The following is a 15,723-nucleotide window of genomic DNA, read 5'->3' as shown; positions in this document are numbered from 1 at the left end:
CAAATAAAATCCTATAAAATCTATTATTTCTCAGCAGAGGCTGATATTAAGCAAAACAAATTCTTGCTGGGCAGAATGGTGATCAACGGTTGTAAAGTAGAAGGAAAGTGCCAACAATACTGTCCCCAAAGATATACAGCCATGCTTTCTCTTATTCATTTAATACAATTTCTGTTTAATAATATAATTACTTTCAGTCCAAAGGTTAACATCTGCAAAATACCAAACTAAAAGGAACTGCAAGCCTAGAAAATGCACCTCTGAGGATTTCTGTTCCCACAACAAACTTCCAACCTTTTCCTTACCCTGTATATGGCTTACCTTTGGGTCACTTGCCCTCCATTTGTAATTTACTTTTGGAAACAGCTAGCACACACCAGGAGGAGAAGAAAAACACAACAAAAATCCACCTTGATTTTATACTGCCTATCTTCTACAATGAAAGAAATATTAAGAGAGTCTTTAATTGAGCACCGAGCTGAAAGTGGCAATTCTGCTTTGCCAAAAACCCCACGCTCGTGCCAGCTGCCAGCAGCCACTCTGAGCTCTGAATGACTCAAAAACAAGACAGGTTTTTAAAAAAGCAAATCCCAGAGTTGGGTCTTGCTGTCTGCGAGGTCACAGGAGGTGAAACCCCTCTGGATCAGCATTGCCCCCACTCACCTGCCAGGACCTGCCTCTGCTGCCTTCCCTCCGGCCATTGCTGGTCCTGATTCAACCCTTACCCATTGAAAGGATCCTCCTCTGAAACAGATATTCAATTTTCCTTGCAGCCTCAGGCTGCTGCTCCCCCCTGCAGCCTCCTCCCAAGCCCCCGGAGGAGTTCTGGGATGCTCCGACTCTTCCCACTGCCCACCCTCCGCAGAGTGGGCTCGTACCTGCCCCAGGTTAGGCTGGGACAGGGAAAAATATCCAGAGTTATCCCCAAATTCAGGCTCTGGGCTTGCCAACAGTCAAAAAGAAGTGACAGAGACACGTTTTGTTTGCTTGCAAAAAATATAGTTTATTTCACTAGTGTTTGGTTTAATACTTGTGTTGTTAAAAGGGTAATTTCCTAATTCTTTTTGAACCCCAGAGTAGTTCTGGGATGCTCTGACTCTTCCCACTGCCCACCCTCCACAGAGTGGACTCGTACCTGCCCCAGGTTAGGCTGGCAAGCCCCAGCCCCAGGCAGGGAATAGGGAAAAATATCCAGAATTATCCCCAGATTCAAGCTCTGGGCTTGCCCCCAGTCAAAAAGAAGTGACAGAGACACGCTTTGTTTGCTTGCAGAAAATACAGTTTATTTCACTAGTGTTTGGTTTAATACTTGTGTTGTTAAAAGGGTAATTTCCTAATTCTTTTTGATCAAAGGCGTCATGATTATGACTTTATTCAAACTGATTTCCTCCATGGCATCTCTCGTCCAGTTCTCATGGGATTAGTTGCTTGCCATAACCTACAAAGATGTAAAACAAATGAAAAATCAGATCATGAGATGCAGGAATTTGTGAACAGTATGTGCTGTGTCCAAGTCACAGGATTTAAATAAGTGAAATAAGATTTTTGCTTCTCAGTCAAAGTTTATATTAAATTAAAAGATGTTTGACATTCCAGACTTGTGCTGCATGCGCTACCTTTTAGGATGCAATTGATGAATGCAAATTTGAATAATCATGTCTGAAATATATGATAAATCTTTATGACTACAGAAAAGCTCTAGGATAAAGAGAAATGCATTCCTATCATCAAAACTTATTCGAATAAGTGAAAAAAAATTGACTATGTTTCAGAGGAGAATACTTTCAGTTGGTAAGGGTTGAATCAGGAGTGGTACAGCTCCCTTGGGGGGTGGCAGCACTGGCAGGGAGAGCCCCAGCACAGTCTGTGTCTCCTCACCTGCTCAATCCAGCTGATGTAGGCAGAGACCCGGGTGAACACAGAGGGTTTGTGGTACTGGTTGCAGCTGATAGCAGAGCCAAAGCTGACGATGCCGTGCACTTCCCACCTGCCATCAGCCCCCTGGCAGTTCAGTGGGCCTCCAGAGTCCCCCTGGGAGGAAGGAGAACACAGTTATAGTGTGAGTTCGAGTGGAGCTTTTAACCTTCCCTTGCCATCAGGCCTGCTGGTCTAAACCCAAGCCCTGAGAGTGGACTCACACTGCAGCTGGAGGTGATTCCATCCCCGCCAGCACAAACCATGGAGGGTTTCACTGAGCTGCCCCACCAGGTAGGTAGGGAGCAGGTTGCATAATCCACCACCCGCAGGAGGCCTTGCTGCAGGTCATCGGGGAGGGGTCCATTAGCTGAGAGAGAACAGAAACACAGGCTCATGCTACCAGCTGGCACTGAAGGAAGAATGAAACTGCTCTGCTAAATGTCTCTTGGTATCTGGGTAGCATCACTCGAGGTAAAACACTCCCTAGGGGCTACATTAAAGGAGAAGCTGTTATAGGTATGAATGTCCCTTAGTTCCATTCTTTCATATACACCTTAACTTACTAAAAATTTGCATTCCATTAAAAAATGTCTCATTGTTAAGAGAAATAAAGGGCTACTCTATTTTCAGGAGTTTGTAATTTACTTATCCCTCGAGGAATTGCCTCCTGAGCCAAGCTGACACCTCTGCTCAACTCTGAGATTTTCTTCACTTCACATCTATTCCCTTATGTGTCTTCAGATATTCAGCAAGTGTGTTGGGGTTAGTAAATGCACCTCTCTGCACACTATTAACATTTGCATTACAACAGCTCTTAAAAGCTCAGTTAAGGCCCCTCAGGTGCATTACCAGCTCTGTTACAAGGAAAATAAATTTCAAAGGGAAAAAATCATAATGCATGAACAAAGTGGAGCCTCATATAATAAACTACCTCACTATACTGAGTTTTGAGGGGATCTTGAGCACCATTAATAGTCTTTGCCGTCAATCTCAGAGGAGAAGGAAGTTCTGAAAGTTCTTTTTTTGTTCCATGGTTGTGCAAACACCCAAGTACTCACTCTGCAGCCTTCCCCAGCCGGTGACATAGCAGGCAGTGTTGGAGGACAGGATGCTCTGGGCAGGGGGCAGGCAGGCCAGCTGAATGTGGTCACTCAAGGTGACGTGCTGGGACAGTTTGATCAAAGCAATGTCGTACCTGTGGTACCACACACACGTTGGAGAGAAGAGGAAGGTGAAAAGGTTTGCAAAACAGATCAAGACACAATAGCCTGAGTACTCAGCAGTTACACAACACTCAGGCCAGGGCACAAGCAGCAAAGATTCCTGCACCCTAAAGCAACAGGGAAATTCATGGACTGGAAGGTTATTCCCTGCAGAACTCCCCATTTTCCTGATGGAAGAAAGTTATCTTTTATAGTTTTTTTTCACCAAAACCAAGCATATATTAGGACTCACTCCAAGGACTGGAACTGAGGGGATTTCTTCGTTACTGCCCTTAGCCTGCAGCAGGACACAGGGGTCCTTCAGCCACATGGATATTAATGATCCATGGTTCTGTGGCTCTGCTGCTGGTAGGAAGGCTTCAAAGAGTGTTGTATAAAATGCTTCATTGCCTTTCATTGTACAAGAGATATCATTGCTTCTGACCCAAGCATGAGCATGCAAAATGGCTTCTGGAAACATTATTAATCAGTAAGAAATCAATATTGTTAATTGCTCTGTAGTCTCTTGAGGGGGAAGGTAGAAACTGGACAATGTAACAGGAGGCTCTAAACATTAATTTAATTACCATAACTCCAGGTGAGTGGGATTCAGCCAGTTTGATTTTTACCCTCCTAAAAACTGAAAAAATACCTGCCACCAGCTTACCCATTTGCAACATTCTGTGAATTCCAGTTCTTATTAACAATGAGCTTTTGTGGATAAACTGCAACTGCTCCTTTTTCCTCAACTGCGAGGTTGTATTTTCCAAGAAGCACTCGATATGTCATAGAAGAACTGGGCAAGAAAAGGATGAACACTCAGTTATGCAGCTGCATCTTTGGCTCCTGAGAGATTCAGTAAGAACAACCTTGAGTGTAATCTCTCATCACAGGTATGGTTTGTCTGGAGCTGAGCCAGTGATTTGCTAAGGGCAAAGATTGTGTTCTAGACTTCACAATCATTCCATCTCTAAGCTGTCCTCTCAACTCTTCTCAAGGTTTCTTAAAAAAACTCCAGGTGCCTCCAAACTTTGCAGGATTCAACTCGTATTCTTCAATGCAGTAACAATTTGGACATTTTTTAACAGCTTAAATAATTTCAATAATAAACAACTGTGTGATAGATATCATATGCAGGATTTATAATAATAACATGCAGCCAATCCGTCATGATTCATATTATGATATTTGCTACAAATTAATGTTACAATAACCATATGCTACCAGAGCAAAATGGGGTTCTATTTGTGGAAGCAGTTTTGATGATGCAATGACATTGCTGTACCTGATAACTTACTTGCAACGCTGCCACATAATATGAAGAGTTTATTGAAAATGATTGATATATTCAAAATATTTGTGATTATTTCTTCAGGGAGTGGATTGATTAGTTAACTTGAGGATCTCACTGACATATATTACAGAAACAGGCAATACAGCTGAATTTTAACAGCAACTTGAAAACAGAAGGATGTTTGCAGTTTGTTTATGGAAATTACGAGCATATAATTCATGTAACTGGGGTATTTTCCCCTTTTACATTAAGAAAATAAAGAGATGTCATTCTCCTGATTTTTAATCAAAAGACATGATGAAAACCTCAGAGCTTTCAGCTGGGAAAGGGAGAATTGGCATTAATACGGTTTTCATTCATCTCTTTCTGCTCATGTGCAGCTTCCTGGGTCAGATTTATCTTCATTACTTACCTGATGCAGTGGGCAGCTGTCATAACCCAGTTGGTGGCAATGAGGGTTCCCCCACAGGTGTGGCTCCACTTGCCATTGGAATAGTATTGAAGGGAAGCCTGGAATCAAGGAACCAGGTAAGGCTCAGGCTTTTACCTGTTCATTTTTCATCATTGTGCTTTGTTCCTGCACCCAGAACACAACTTGCTGATGGTGGAAGGCTTTGAAGTTTCCAACTCCTGGCCACAGAAAGGCTTTGCCTCCTTCCCTATCATCCAAAGCTTGATTTTTAAAATACATCTTGCTTAAATAGCCCAAGTCTACTTGACTTGAAACGAGAGCCTGCAGTACTGTCCCAGCATATGCCACAATGCACAGAATATCACCGTGCAATTTCAGAAGGCTTTAAGCCTTTAAGGTGCATGGCTGTTAAATCTGCTGCTTGATGGTTCCCTGGGATCATTTCTGTATTCTTCAAAGTAAAGCTCGGCCTTCATTCCTCAGGATAGAACAAGGTTATACGGAGCAAGGAAACGGAGGTGAGCTTTACCCTGTGTGTTTTTGTCACTTGCTGTGCCTTCCAAATTGTCCCCTACACAGTTACACCACACCACACCAGAAGGCTTCAAGCATCTCCCCATACAGAATACCATCATACCACACCAGAAAGCTCCAAGCACGTGCCCTTCTTGATCTTTAGCCCAACCTTTTACACCCTGATGCTCATGCAGTGCACTGTGTGCCCCCCTGTTCCCTTTGGTGAGTGCACCTGGGCACTCCATCCCTTCAGTGCTGCTCACCTGCTCCTCACAGCTGTACCCACTGGGGGACAAGGCTCTGCGGCAGCCCCACTCCCAGTGACCACAAAATGTGGCACATTCAGAGCTTTGTTAAGAAGCCTGGAGACTTTAGGATTGATCAGAACAAAAGAGTCAAAACGTGTCAGGCAAGATGCATCAAATAGAACTTAAGAGGTGGTTTTGTTCCGTTGTGCAGAGATAGCACAGCCCCAGTTGTTCCAGGGAAAGCACAGAATGACCAACCTGCCAGGGCCAGCTGTATGGTCTTGCATTTTCCCCTCCAACAACTCTGGACACAAGAGGTGGGTAGGCAGGAACCCCACAGCCAAGGGCTAGAAGACATACAAATAGCATGTGTGTTTGAAAGTAGGTTTAAAAAATATCTGTAAGTATCAAATAGCACAGCACCCAGTTACTCTTCGGAGAGACCCTTGTAATGAACATCCTATGCTGTATTCCTATTCTCTGATGTAGAATGTTCAATTTGTCTAAAAAAGGAAAGTTGGTTTCAGATTTTAACTTAATCTTTTAAAGCTAAAGTAGAAGTTGGACACGTACCTGCAGGTGCCAGGATCAGCACAGCAAAGAGGAGTCCGATCATGGTGCCAGTTGCTGGGTGCTGTAGGCTCAACTCCGTGACATTTTATAGGTGTCCTTATCTCTGGGACACATGACTTAAAATGCAGATCTGTTCCAATACAAATGGAAAACTTGTGTCACTGTGGGATAATTTTTTATATACATAAGTTGTTAAAACATCCCCATTTAGGTAGACCTTGGATCCAGGCTGTATAAACAACTTGGTTAATTAGTTGCTTATTATTTGTAGCAGCTGTTTCCATTTCCATTGCCTTGAAAGTTTATCACACAGGTGTTCACAGAAGGAAAATGCTAAATTAATTATTCTAACACTTGGTGGTATGTCAGCAGTGTCTGATATATTTGGAATTGGTAGATTTGGACGTGTTGGTGGGGTTGCATTAGTTGATCTCTAGAGGCTCCCTTCCTAAGTTATACAACTCCTTGGGATTTTATTTTGGTCTGGGGTCTGCTTTTGTTTTGTTTTGTAACTGAATGGTATCTACCACATTGTACTGACTGAAAACCTGTATCTTCTTTCCCAGATCAAGTTGTGTGTGCTTTAGCATGCCAGACTTCAATAAAGCAGGCTGTAATCACTTGGAAGTGGAACATACTCCAAGCCATACAAGAACCAGCTGTCCATGATGAAGCAGAAATCCTGCTAGGTTGTGGTGAGTCAGATTCCATCCCTGTCCTATGTCCCTTTGTTAGATCAGCAGCCCTGGAAGAGAACAGGGCTCCCTGCAGCGTTGCAAATGAACCTGTGTTTTCAGATTAGACTGAAAGATATTTATTTAGAAACAACCAGAGCAGTGCTGACCTGGTCTACAACACACTATGAACTTGTTAATGAAAAGAGCAAAACACTTCTGCTCACAGGAAAAGCAGGCAAGAGCAGGCATTTGCACCACTCCAGAGATGCTGCCACAAAAGGAAGTGTCCTAATTCATTACTGACAGTAGCAATGCTTACCCTTGTCTTTTTTCTTTTATCTTCTACTACAGGAATTTTCCATCCTCTCTCACCTTTCCATCCACCAACCACTGAGAAACTGTTGCTGGTTATTTTAAAAACAAAGCTCTCTATCCTGTAAACCAGGACACTCATAGGGAACAAACTTACTAGAATGGAAATATCATAATGCCAGTTTTACAACTAGAGCTGTGTGATATACAGACACCCAACAAGGGGTTCAAAAATGCTGAAATAAATCTGATGTTCAATGTCAGGACTAATAAGCAGCAAAATCCCTGATTTCCAGAGCTTCTATTCAGCAGCAGGTACTGTGCTGGATGAAAGATGCCTGGAGCACACATGTGGAAGGCAGAAATATAGAATGCTTTGCTGTTTCATCTGCTTCTCAATAATGTATTTTCCTACCCAGACAATAGCATTTGAGAAAGCTGCATTTTGAATTGCAAATTGGATCAACCAAACCCTGTTCTGGCATCTTGTATTTATTATCTGCCAAAAGCAGAAACCAGGATTAACAGTACAAAATTGAGATTCTAAATTTTTTTCTGTTCATTTGTTGGCTCTTTTCTTAGTGTCTGAATTTACAAGCTAAACAACGTTATGCTGCTCAGATTTTCACTGAATTCCAACTAAAAGTATAAATTTTGGATGGTCAGTTACTATTTTAACATGCTTTGTTTGTTGTGTGCTTGTAAATGTGGAATTTTGTTTAGTTCTTTAAGCACTTCTGCATTTCACAAATATGACCTTCTGCTCTCTTGCACACTGTAAATAGAGAAACGCTGTTTCTTCTTCCCCTTCTTCATGGAGGAATTCTGAAACAGTTCTTTTGTTATGGAAGAAACTCTCATAGGAGTCCTAATATATTTAATGTAAAACACTCTCAAAGCTGTTTTGCTTTTTGTTCTATTCATGCTTTATGTGATGGTAGCTTATCCATCTTTTCCAGGCCTAAACAGTTTTCCTTGGACTCCATGGGTGACATGCTGCTGGCAATTCTGCCAAATTTATTACTTGCTGGATGGCTGTTAAATCTGCTGCTTGATGGTTCCCTGGGATCGTTTCTGTGTTCTTCAAAGTAAAGCTTGGCCTTCATTCCTCAGGATAGAACAAGGTTATACTGAGCAAGGAAATGGAGGTGAGCTTTACCCTGTGTGTTTTTGTCACTTGCTGTGCCTTCCAAATTGTCTTATATCCAGTTTATATCCATTTATATTGTATTTTCCACACTGTATATGCAGTAAATACTGGCCACAGATGTAACATAAGGCCCTGTTTATCTAAACTGGGTGAGGAGCAATGGCAGGAAAGAACAGACACAAAACCAACAAAAACCCCAACCACACTTCAGCAATCAGATTAGACTGAAAGATATTTATTTAGAAACAACAGCTTTGGTATTTTAAACCCAAACAACCTGTAAGTCGCTAGAAAGTGGGGTGAATTCCCCAATAGCCAAAACAAATCAATGCACAAAATCTCAATAGGCTTAGAATAGGAAACGTGTAGATCAGCATTTCCAAGTGCATATCCAGAAAACAAGTTCATTAAATTGATTTTGGACTCTACAGTCATAAAGGCTGAAACACCTGTTACAAGAACTTATCAACAGTTAAGATTGTTAGATTTCGACAGTTCAATTGACTGTTACTGAAGTGGAGGAAAAATCAACATACTCCCCCTCCCCCCAAGCAATAAATTACTGTATACCAGAAAGGAAGTTACACTAAAGTTTTCTAGTTAACTCTCAGAAGGGAATCATCATCCTTTATTTTTCTGTAGAACTAAAATAAAAAAAAAAGACAAAAACAGATCAAAATATCAAAGGTCTTAGTATATCTTCAAGTATTTTCACCAAATGGATTACTCCCAGGGAACTGAACAGCTTACAGGGAAAGGAAACATCTGTTACACAAGCTTCTGGGATAAACAACTGAATCACCACACCTTCCAAGTCTCAGATTCCTGTAATAGCAAGGCACAAAAGGGTTGTTGCTTTCAAATGGTCCTTGTTCTCAGCTGCAATATTGCCAGGTGTCTTGTGCAAATGGAGGCTGAAAGCAGGACTAAGTTCACTTGGACACGGGGATGTTCCCACTCAATGGAACGGGGTGCTATTTCAAGACCATCTATCTTGCTTACTGCTACAGATTCTGAGCTTCAGCTGGCTTCCACTTCTTCCCTGTTTCTGGAATCAAGTTCTGCATCACCTTCATTTGAAGTAGCTCCAACTAAGACCAGGCAGCAGAAGGATGAGGTGTCAGGTCAGCCCTAGGGTGGCTGTGAAGCCTCTGGGCACTTCAGCGGGGACAGCCACCTGCAGCAATGGTTAACAAGTCACTTGGTAAAAGGCAGAAGGCAAGTCTTGGAGATGACAAAGGCAACTGGACAGACAACAGTGAAAGGACATAATTACATAATTCCAAGGACACATTTCAGGTGCATGTCTGGGCACAGCTGTTGCACAATAGCTGACATCACCTCCTGACCTCTTCCTCCCTTTGCACTGAGGTTCTGATCATGATCAGAGGCTTGTAGCTGCAGTTGTCTGATACACATTTCTATCCTCCCTCTTCCTAGGTTAGTTTGTCTGGCTACAAGCACCTCCCACTCAGTCTTTTATTGGATCACAGCTATTCAGACCTGCTTGGGATCAGGCTTGATCTCCAGTGTTCAAAATGACAAAACCAGTGAGCTGACAGGGAAACTTCCAGCTCACTTTAAAAACCCCATACATACCAGCTGTCAAGTTTAGTTCAATACCTCCTGTTCAGCCTTAGCTATTCAAAATCAAATTTGATTTTATATTTTGGAATAACAGTACAATCTATAGCTAGAACCTTTCCTCTGAAAGTTCTGTTTAATAATCATCTTTTTTTCTAAATGAACCTACACTTAACTCAGATCAGCCCTCAGGAGGAAAGCCTCTGAACAGCACAACTAGCTCACACAGCAAATCCAGTCTGGTCTTGCATTTCCACTTCATATCAACACACAATCAGAAAGTCCCAGTACTAAGAGCAGAACTCACCATCTACTGTCTGTTCTGTGCTAAGTTTTTACAGCAAATAAGTTTTCCAAGGCAACTCAAAACAACTTGAAATTCTTTACACCCAGTAAGATGAGCTTGGAGCTCTGGCTCCAGAGCTTGGAGCCAGAACCTTCAACTCACAGTAAGAAGCACTCAGTACTTTCCTTAACACAGCTTTGGATTTTGTCTGACTGGGAGAAACACCAATTCAGCATCTTCCCAAAATGATGGTGGTAAGTGTGGTTTGATGGAGGGCTGCACAATGTGTATAATATGTACCACAAGTCCCAGCAAGTCAGCACCTTCACCTCAGAACACCAGCCTGCCTCTGGGTGTTCCTGTGTGACATGTCACACGCCAAGAGCAGGCAGGCAGGTGTGCAGGGCTCCACACAGCAGCTCACACCAGTACAGCAGCTCTCTCACGTGCTTTCTGGTACTGAATAACAAGAAGCATCATCTCATGACAACTGCAACTGCTGGCCTAGAAACAAGCAATGTCCTACACTGATGTGTGGCAAAAGGACAGAAAGCTGTGTCTGCCTCCACCTGCAGACTCACAAATGTCTAGGGACAGATGAGGAATTTGTCTTTGCTAACAACTGTGAGCCCTACTGTTCCAATCCCTGCCCTAATCCTCCTTCTTGCAAGAAGAGGTCACTTGTCAAGAGAGACTAAAAATCCTCACAGTCTGAGAGAGAGCCTGCCCAGGTACAGCTGACACAACACCAGGCTGACAACACTCAGTGGACAGCAGGCAAGACCAGCAGCCTTATACCTTACTCCTGAAGAGGGGCTTGGCTCCTGGCCCACAATACTCGTTGTAGATGAGTTTGAACAGAAACAAATGAAACAAAGTAATTAAGGAGGCCACACTGAACCAGAACAGGAAGGGTAAGCCTGGGTATTGCTTGGCCATGTGTTCCTCATGAGCCAGAATAGCTTTTAGGTGGAGTGTGTGTCTTAGGTCCTGCAAGTGGACCAAATCTGTTGATATATAAAGCAGTGGTGTGATGGGTTGAGTCACCATGACAGGGAACGTGTGACCTCGTGCCTCTGAGGTCAGCTCCACAGGCTCGTTCATACAGCCTGCCTCACACGCATACAGTCTGACAGGCTTGTCCTGGAATTTCACAGACACATGCAAGAAGGGCTTTCCTTCTGCATCCAGGAGAACAGCTAAACTGATCAAGTCCTTATTGTAATGGATCCCACGTAAGGAATAGCTGTTGTGAAGTACGTCAGGGTCAGCCTGAAACTGAAGATGGTTTTCTGTGAACTGCAGACCCCCAAAACTAAGCACCATTCCCTGCATGAGTCCGTGCACTCCAGCTGCCACAAGCCCCTTGCAGCCCCGCTTTTGGAGAGTCAGCTTCCACAGGTCTGAGAGCTGCAGGATCTGGGTGACGCTGCTCAGCCTGGGTGGCCACAGGTTCTCGGCGTGCATGGTGGCGTGGCCGCTGAAGCAGTGGTCAGCGTAGTTCAGGCTGGCCTCAATCCTCTCCCTGTCCTCAGCAGCAAGGAGTGGGTCTAGCAGCGGGGCTGGCACGGTTGACAGCACGTAGTACAGGGTCATGTTGACAGTCTCGCTGGATGGGGTGTGTGCATCTGTGATCTTTCTCATTTCAATCCCTGTAGCAAAAGAAAACAACCCACAGTCAGAAATTCACTAGGAGGAAAAGAAGATCAAACATGCACGTTGATGTTCAATATGGTGCTCTTTATAACATCTAAGAAACCTGTGTCCATAAAACACCAAAGTGAAATGTTTCCTTGTGTTTGTCTAAGAAGATACTTTCTCTGCTACTTGGGAGTTTGAAAGCCAAGCTCCCACTAAAGACAAAGCTAATTTAATATACAGACGCCTTACAGGCCTGTTGTCATGACTCTGCAAGAATGATCTGTCAAAAGAACATAATCTTTTTATAAAATAACAAATTCTACATTATTTGGTCAGCTACTCTTTTATGTAAGACATTAAAATCTTAAGAAAAAGCATCTTTGTAGAACGGCCCTTAACCTCCATGCAGAATCTGTCTTTTATGCTGTCACTAAAGGTCAACTTTTTTCCCAACTGACATGCACAGCAAATCAGTGAAGTTCCTGAAGTCCCAAAAAGCAGCACACACAGAACACACAGAATAATGATTATAAATGTTCTTCTTTCACCTTCTATACACAGTCAGGCGTACTCCACTTTGTCAGGTAAGCTGGGTTCCAAACCAGAAACACTGTTTTACTATCCCACAACCTATGAGAAGACCAGAGCCTCTGGAGACCTTACAACAACCAGGACACGGAGCTTTCAGACACCCTCTAAAGCAACCCCATGGAAGCTGAGCATCACTAAAGCACAACTTTCCTTACCTGAAATGAACAAGTCAGACCAGGTCTGCTGGTGCTCCTGGAAAAGATCTTCCACCCCCATCTGCATCACCTCCAGCATCTCTTTCTTGGCTGCCTCCCTCAGCTTGCTGAAGGTCTCCTCCAGCCTGGACACCTCGATGGGCTCCGAGGTGTACACCACGGACAGCAGGGTCTCGTCAAAGTGCGACTTGGGCGCGACCTGCACCCGGCTCACGAGTTTCTTGGCAGCCACCACCACCAGCACCACCTTGGGGCTGCCGGCCAGCAGCAGGCGGCCGGAGGAGAGCAGGAACTGCCGCTCCTCCACCTTCTCCAGGCTGCTGACGAAGCGCCCGCCCAGCGCGGAGGCGGCGGCGGGAGCCGAGACCTCGAAGGCGGCCACCCGCTCGGTGGGGTTGGCGATGCGGATGCGCTGCAGGTAGAGATGCGGCCGGCTCCGGTGGGCCACCACCTCCTCCCGCAGCGTCACGCAGTCCCCGGCGCCGGGCCCGGTCTGCACGCAGCGCAGCCTCCGCACGGCCCCGTCCCGCAGCGCCGCCAGCGCCGCCCGCGCCTCGCCGCGCCCGCCCGGCGCCCTCAGCCGCACCAGCGCCGGGTACTCGGTGGCGAGCGCCGGTCCCGCCGCGGGCCCCGCGGGCCGCACCCACAGCCGCCCGGCGGACACGTCCAGCAGCAGGAACCCGTTCCCCGCCACCGCCAGCCCCGCCGCCTCCTCCGGCAGCGGCAGCGCATCGCCGCGCTGGGTCTGCGCCCGCCAGGCGCCCGCGGCCGCCTGAAGGCAAAGAGCGGCGGGGCCCCGCGGCTCGGCCCCGCGCCCCGCGCCCCGCGCCCGCGCCGCGCCCAGGTACCAGTAGGCGACCAGCAGCAGCACCAGCAGCAGCAGCAGGCGCCGCGCCCAGCTGCTGGACAGCAGCCCCGGCAGCCCCTTCAGCCGCTGCTGCAGCCACATGGGCGGCGGCGGGGCAGCCGCGGCCCGGCCCGTCCCGGCCCCGCCGCACCGGCGCTAAGCCGCCATGGCCGCCGCGCCCGGGGCGGCTCCGCCGCGATTGGCGGCGCTTTGCGGCGCTTTGCGACAGCCGCGCCCGCCGGCACTGGGGGGGCTTGGCCGGGAGAGGCGGCGCGGCACGGGCGGAGCGGCCCGGAACGGCCCGGAGCCCGGCTGGAACCGGGATGGGACCGGGCTGGAACCGGGATGGGAACCGGGCTGGGAACCGGGCTGGGAACTGCCCCGGCTGGGAACCGGGCTGGGAACCGGGATGGGAACCGGGCTGGAACCGGGCTGGGAACCGGGATGGGAACCGGGCTGGGAACCGGGCTGGGAACTGCCCCGGCTGGGAACCGGGATGGGAACCGGGATGGGAACCGGGCTGGAACCGGGCTGGGAACCCGGCTGGGAACCGGGCTGGGAACCGGGATGGGAACCGGGCTGGGGACTGCCCTGGCTGGGAACTGCCCCGGCTGGAACCGGGCTGGGAACCGGGCTGGGAACTGCCCCGGCTGGGAACCGGGCTGGGACCGGGCTGGAAACGGGCTGGGAACTGCCCCGGCTGGGAACCGGGCTGGAACCGGGATGGGAACTGCCCCGGCTGGAAACCCAGCGGGGAACCGGGCTGGGAACTGCACCGGCTGCCAACTGTCCCGGCTTCCAGCCCCCCTGGCTCCCCGTCCCCGCTTGCTCGCTGCCCCGCTGGCTCCCGGCCCCTCCCGTTACCGGAGGAGGCTCGGAGCCCTGAAATGCAAAAGCTCCGGAACCCCCGGCACCGGGGATCCCCAGTTTCCAGCAGCTCCAGATCCCCCCGGCTCCCGAGCTCCTGTCTCGGGGCCGCCCCAGCGCTGCCCCGCTCCCTCTGCTCTATCCCGGGTGTCCCCAGCAGCTCCAGCCCGGCGCTGAGGTTCTGTGTCTCACACCCGGGTCACTGCACCCATCCAAACGGCCTGCAGGGGTTTTCCCTAATTCCCGTGGCAGTTTACTGGTTTTCCACCACAGGGACTATGCGGGGAAGAAAGTTCTTTCTATCAAACTGTATCCCACTGTGTGTAAATGGAGGAACAAACTTTCTCACGAGTCTTAGGTGTGCTCGGGAAAGTTTTATATGCAGAGCAATGCTCGAAAGACAACACGAGAAACACGGTTTCGAGCAAGTCAGGCAGAAACACTGTGAGTTAAAAGTGAAATGTGAAATTCTCGACCAGGTTGAGGCAACGAAGCAGCTCAAAAAAGGGAAACAGAGGAGACACGTTCTTAATGTCTTCCTGCAAATGAGCTGTTTGACTGGGGAGGGATCCCATTCCTCGCAGGTTTCAGTGGGGCTGCTGGAATCAGCTTTGAGGCTGCTGTAAGAGCAGAGCTCTGACCCTTCAGCTCTCAGGAAGCTGCAGCTCCGCCGGGAGCACGCCTTGCACGTACTCACTGGAACATCTGCATTGGCAGCTGGCTCTGGTTAAAAAGACAGGCAGCGCCTGCAGGCAGCACCCAGAGCAGCACAAACACACAGAGAGGGGGGAAATGTGCTGGCTGGGCTGGCATAGCCTGCGTACAGTGGCATAAACAATGAGGCATTCATGATTTTGAGTGGGCAAAACCGCTTTCGTTTTAGACTGGAGAGGTTTAACTTCGTTAAAATGAGAAACTTGCAATTTTGAAAATGCATGTTGAGTTGCAGATCTCAGTCTGAGGTCTGAAGGTGAGGGACAGAACATCTTTGCTATGCCTTAAACTGTTGAAGCTAATACAGATTTATCACAGGCTTTGTCTGGGCCTGCAAAGTATGTTTTTGGTTTTGTTTTGTTTTTTTTTTTTTTTTAATTTATTTATTTATTTATTTATTTATTTAGGGTAACAGGCAGCTTTGCAAAAGGAAGTTTTCTGAAATCACCATCTTAGAGAGATCTAGGGTTGTTGCCTGGAATGCTCACGGCTTCAGCATGAGGACTGTTCTGTTTGCCTGTTAATTATGAGGGAATTCAGGCACTGGGGAGAAGGAATGGAAGGAGCAGTGCTTTGAACACACTCAAGAATATTCTCAGTGAACAAATAACAGTGATGGGAATTCTTTGGGATGGTGCTGTTCAGGATCATGGAGAATATCTGTTAGCTACAATGTGACCCTTTTAACGTACTTGATTTTTTTTTCTCTTCATGCCTTCTTGTTTTGTGTTTGTTTG

General features: G+C 47.0%; 2 protein-coding genes and 1 long non-coding RNA gene across 3 annotated transcripts; 1 reads left to right on the top strand and 2 right to left on the bottom strand.

Moving 5' to 3' along the window:
• Nucleotides 1-1,257: 1,257 nt before the first annotated feature.
• On the bottom strand, nt 1,258-6,308 carry LOC100224543 (chymotrypsin-like elastase family member 2A). Its single transcript, XM_002191136.7, has 8 exons — nt 6,163-6,308; nt 5,848-5,936; nt 4,826-4,923; nt 3,787-3,915; nt 2,976-3,112; nt 2,139-2,284; nt 1,879-2,031; nt 1,258-1,438 (listed from the first exon to the last, which is right to left on the bottom strand). Exons 1-8 carry the CDS (start codon nt 6,203-6,205, stop codon nt 1,421-1,423), a joined length of 813 nt encoding a protein of 270 aa, XP_002191172.4. The 5' UTR covers nt 6,206-6,308; the 3' UTR covers nt 1,258-1,420.
• A 58-nt stretch (nt 6,309-6,366) lies between these two features.
• Nucleotides 6,367-8,980, top strand: LOC115497993 (uncharacterized). Its single transcript, XR_003963538.4, has 2 exons — nt 6,367-6,857; nt 8,111-8,980. It is a non-coding gene; the product is annotated as an uncharacterized lncRNA (long non-coding RNA).
• Nucleotides 8,516-13,630, bottom strand: KIAA2013 (KIAA2013 ortholog). Its single transcript, XM_030289165.4, has 3 exons — nt 12,559-13,630; nt 10,970-11,823; nt 8,516-9,478 (listed from the first exon to the last, which is right to left on the bottom strand). The coding sequence occupies exons 1-3, from the start codon at nt 13,505-13,507 to the stop codon at nt 9,422-9,424; spliced, it is 1,860 nt and encodes a 619-aa protein (XP_030145025.4). The 5' UTR covers nt 13,508-13,630; the 3' UTR covers nt 8,516-9,421.
• Between the last annotated feature and the right edge of the window lie 2,093 nt (nt 13,631-15,723).

The sequence above is a fragment of the Taeniopygia guttata genome, chromosome 21 (genome assembly GCF_048771995.1).
Source record: "Taeniopygia guttata chromosome 21, bTaeGut7.mat, whole genome shotgun sequence".
NCBI lineage: Eukaryota > Metazoa > Chordata > Aves > Passeriformes > Estrildidae > Taeniopygia > Taeniopygia guttata.
This window is presented reverse-complemented; position numbering and strand designations above follow the sequence as displayed.

Bases quoted from the DNA above. Each gene is read 5' to 3' on its own strand.
- LOC100224543 (XM_002191136.7), bottom strand. From the start codon at position 6,205: ATGATCGGACTCCTCTTTGCTGTGCTGATCCTGGCACCTGCAG. The intron at 5,937-6,162 runs GTACGTGTCCAA...TATGTCTTCTAG, and splicing joins GCTGATCCTGGCACCTGCAG to CCCTTGGCTGTGGGGTTCCT. The intron at 4,924-5,847 runs GTTGGTCATTCT...CCTTGATTCCAG, and splicing joins CATACAGCTGGCCCTGGCAG to GCTTCCCTTCAATACTATTC.
- KIAA2013 (XM_030289165.4), bottom strand. From the start codon at position 13,507: ATGTGGCTGCAGCAGCGGCTGAAGGGGCTGCCGGGGCTGCTGTCCAGC. The intron at 11,824-12,558 runs GTAAGGAAAGTT...CTTTTGCTACAG, and splicing joins GTCTGACTTGTTCATTTCAG to GGATTGAAATGAGAAAGATC. The intron at 9,479-10,969 runs GTATAAGGCTGC...CCATTGCTGCAG, and splicing joins AGCCCCTCTTCAGGAGTAAG to GTGGCTGTCCCCGCTGAAGT.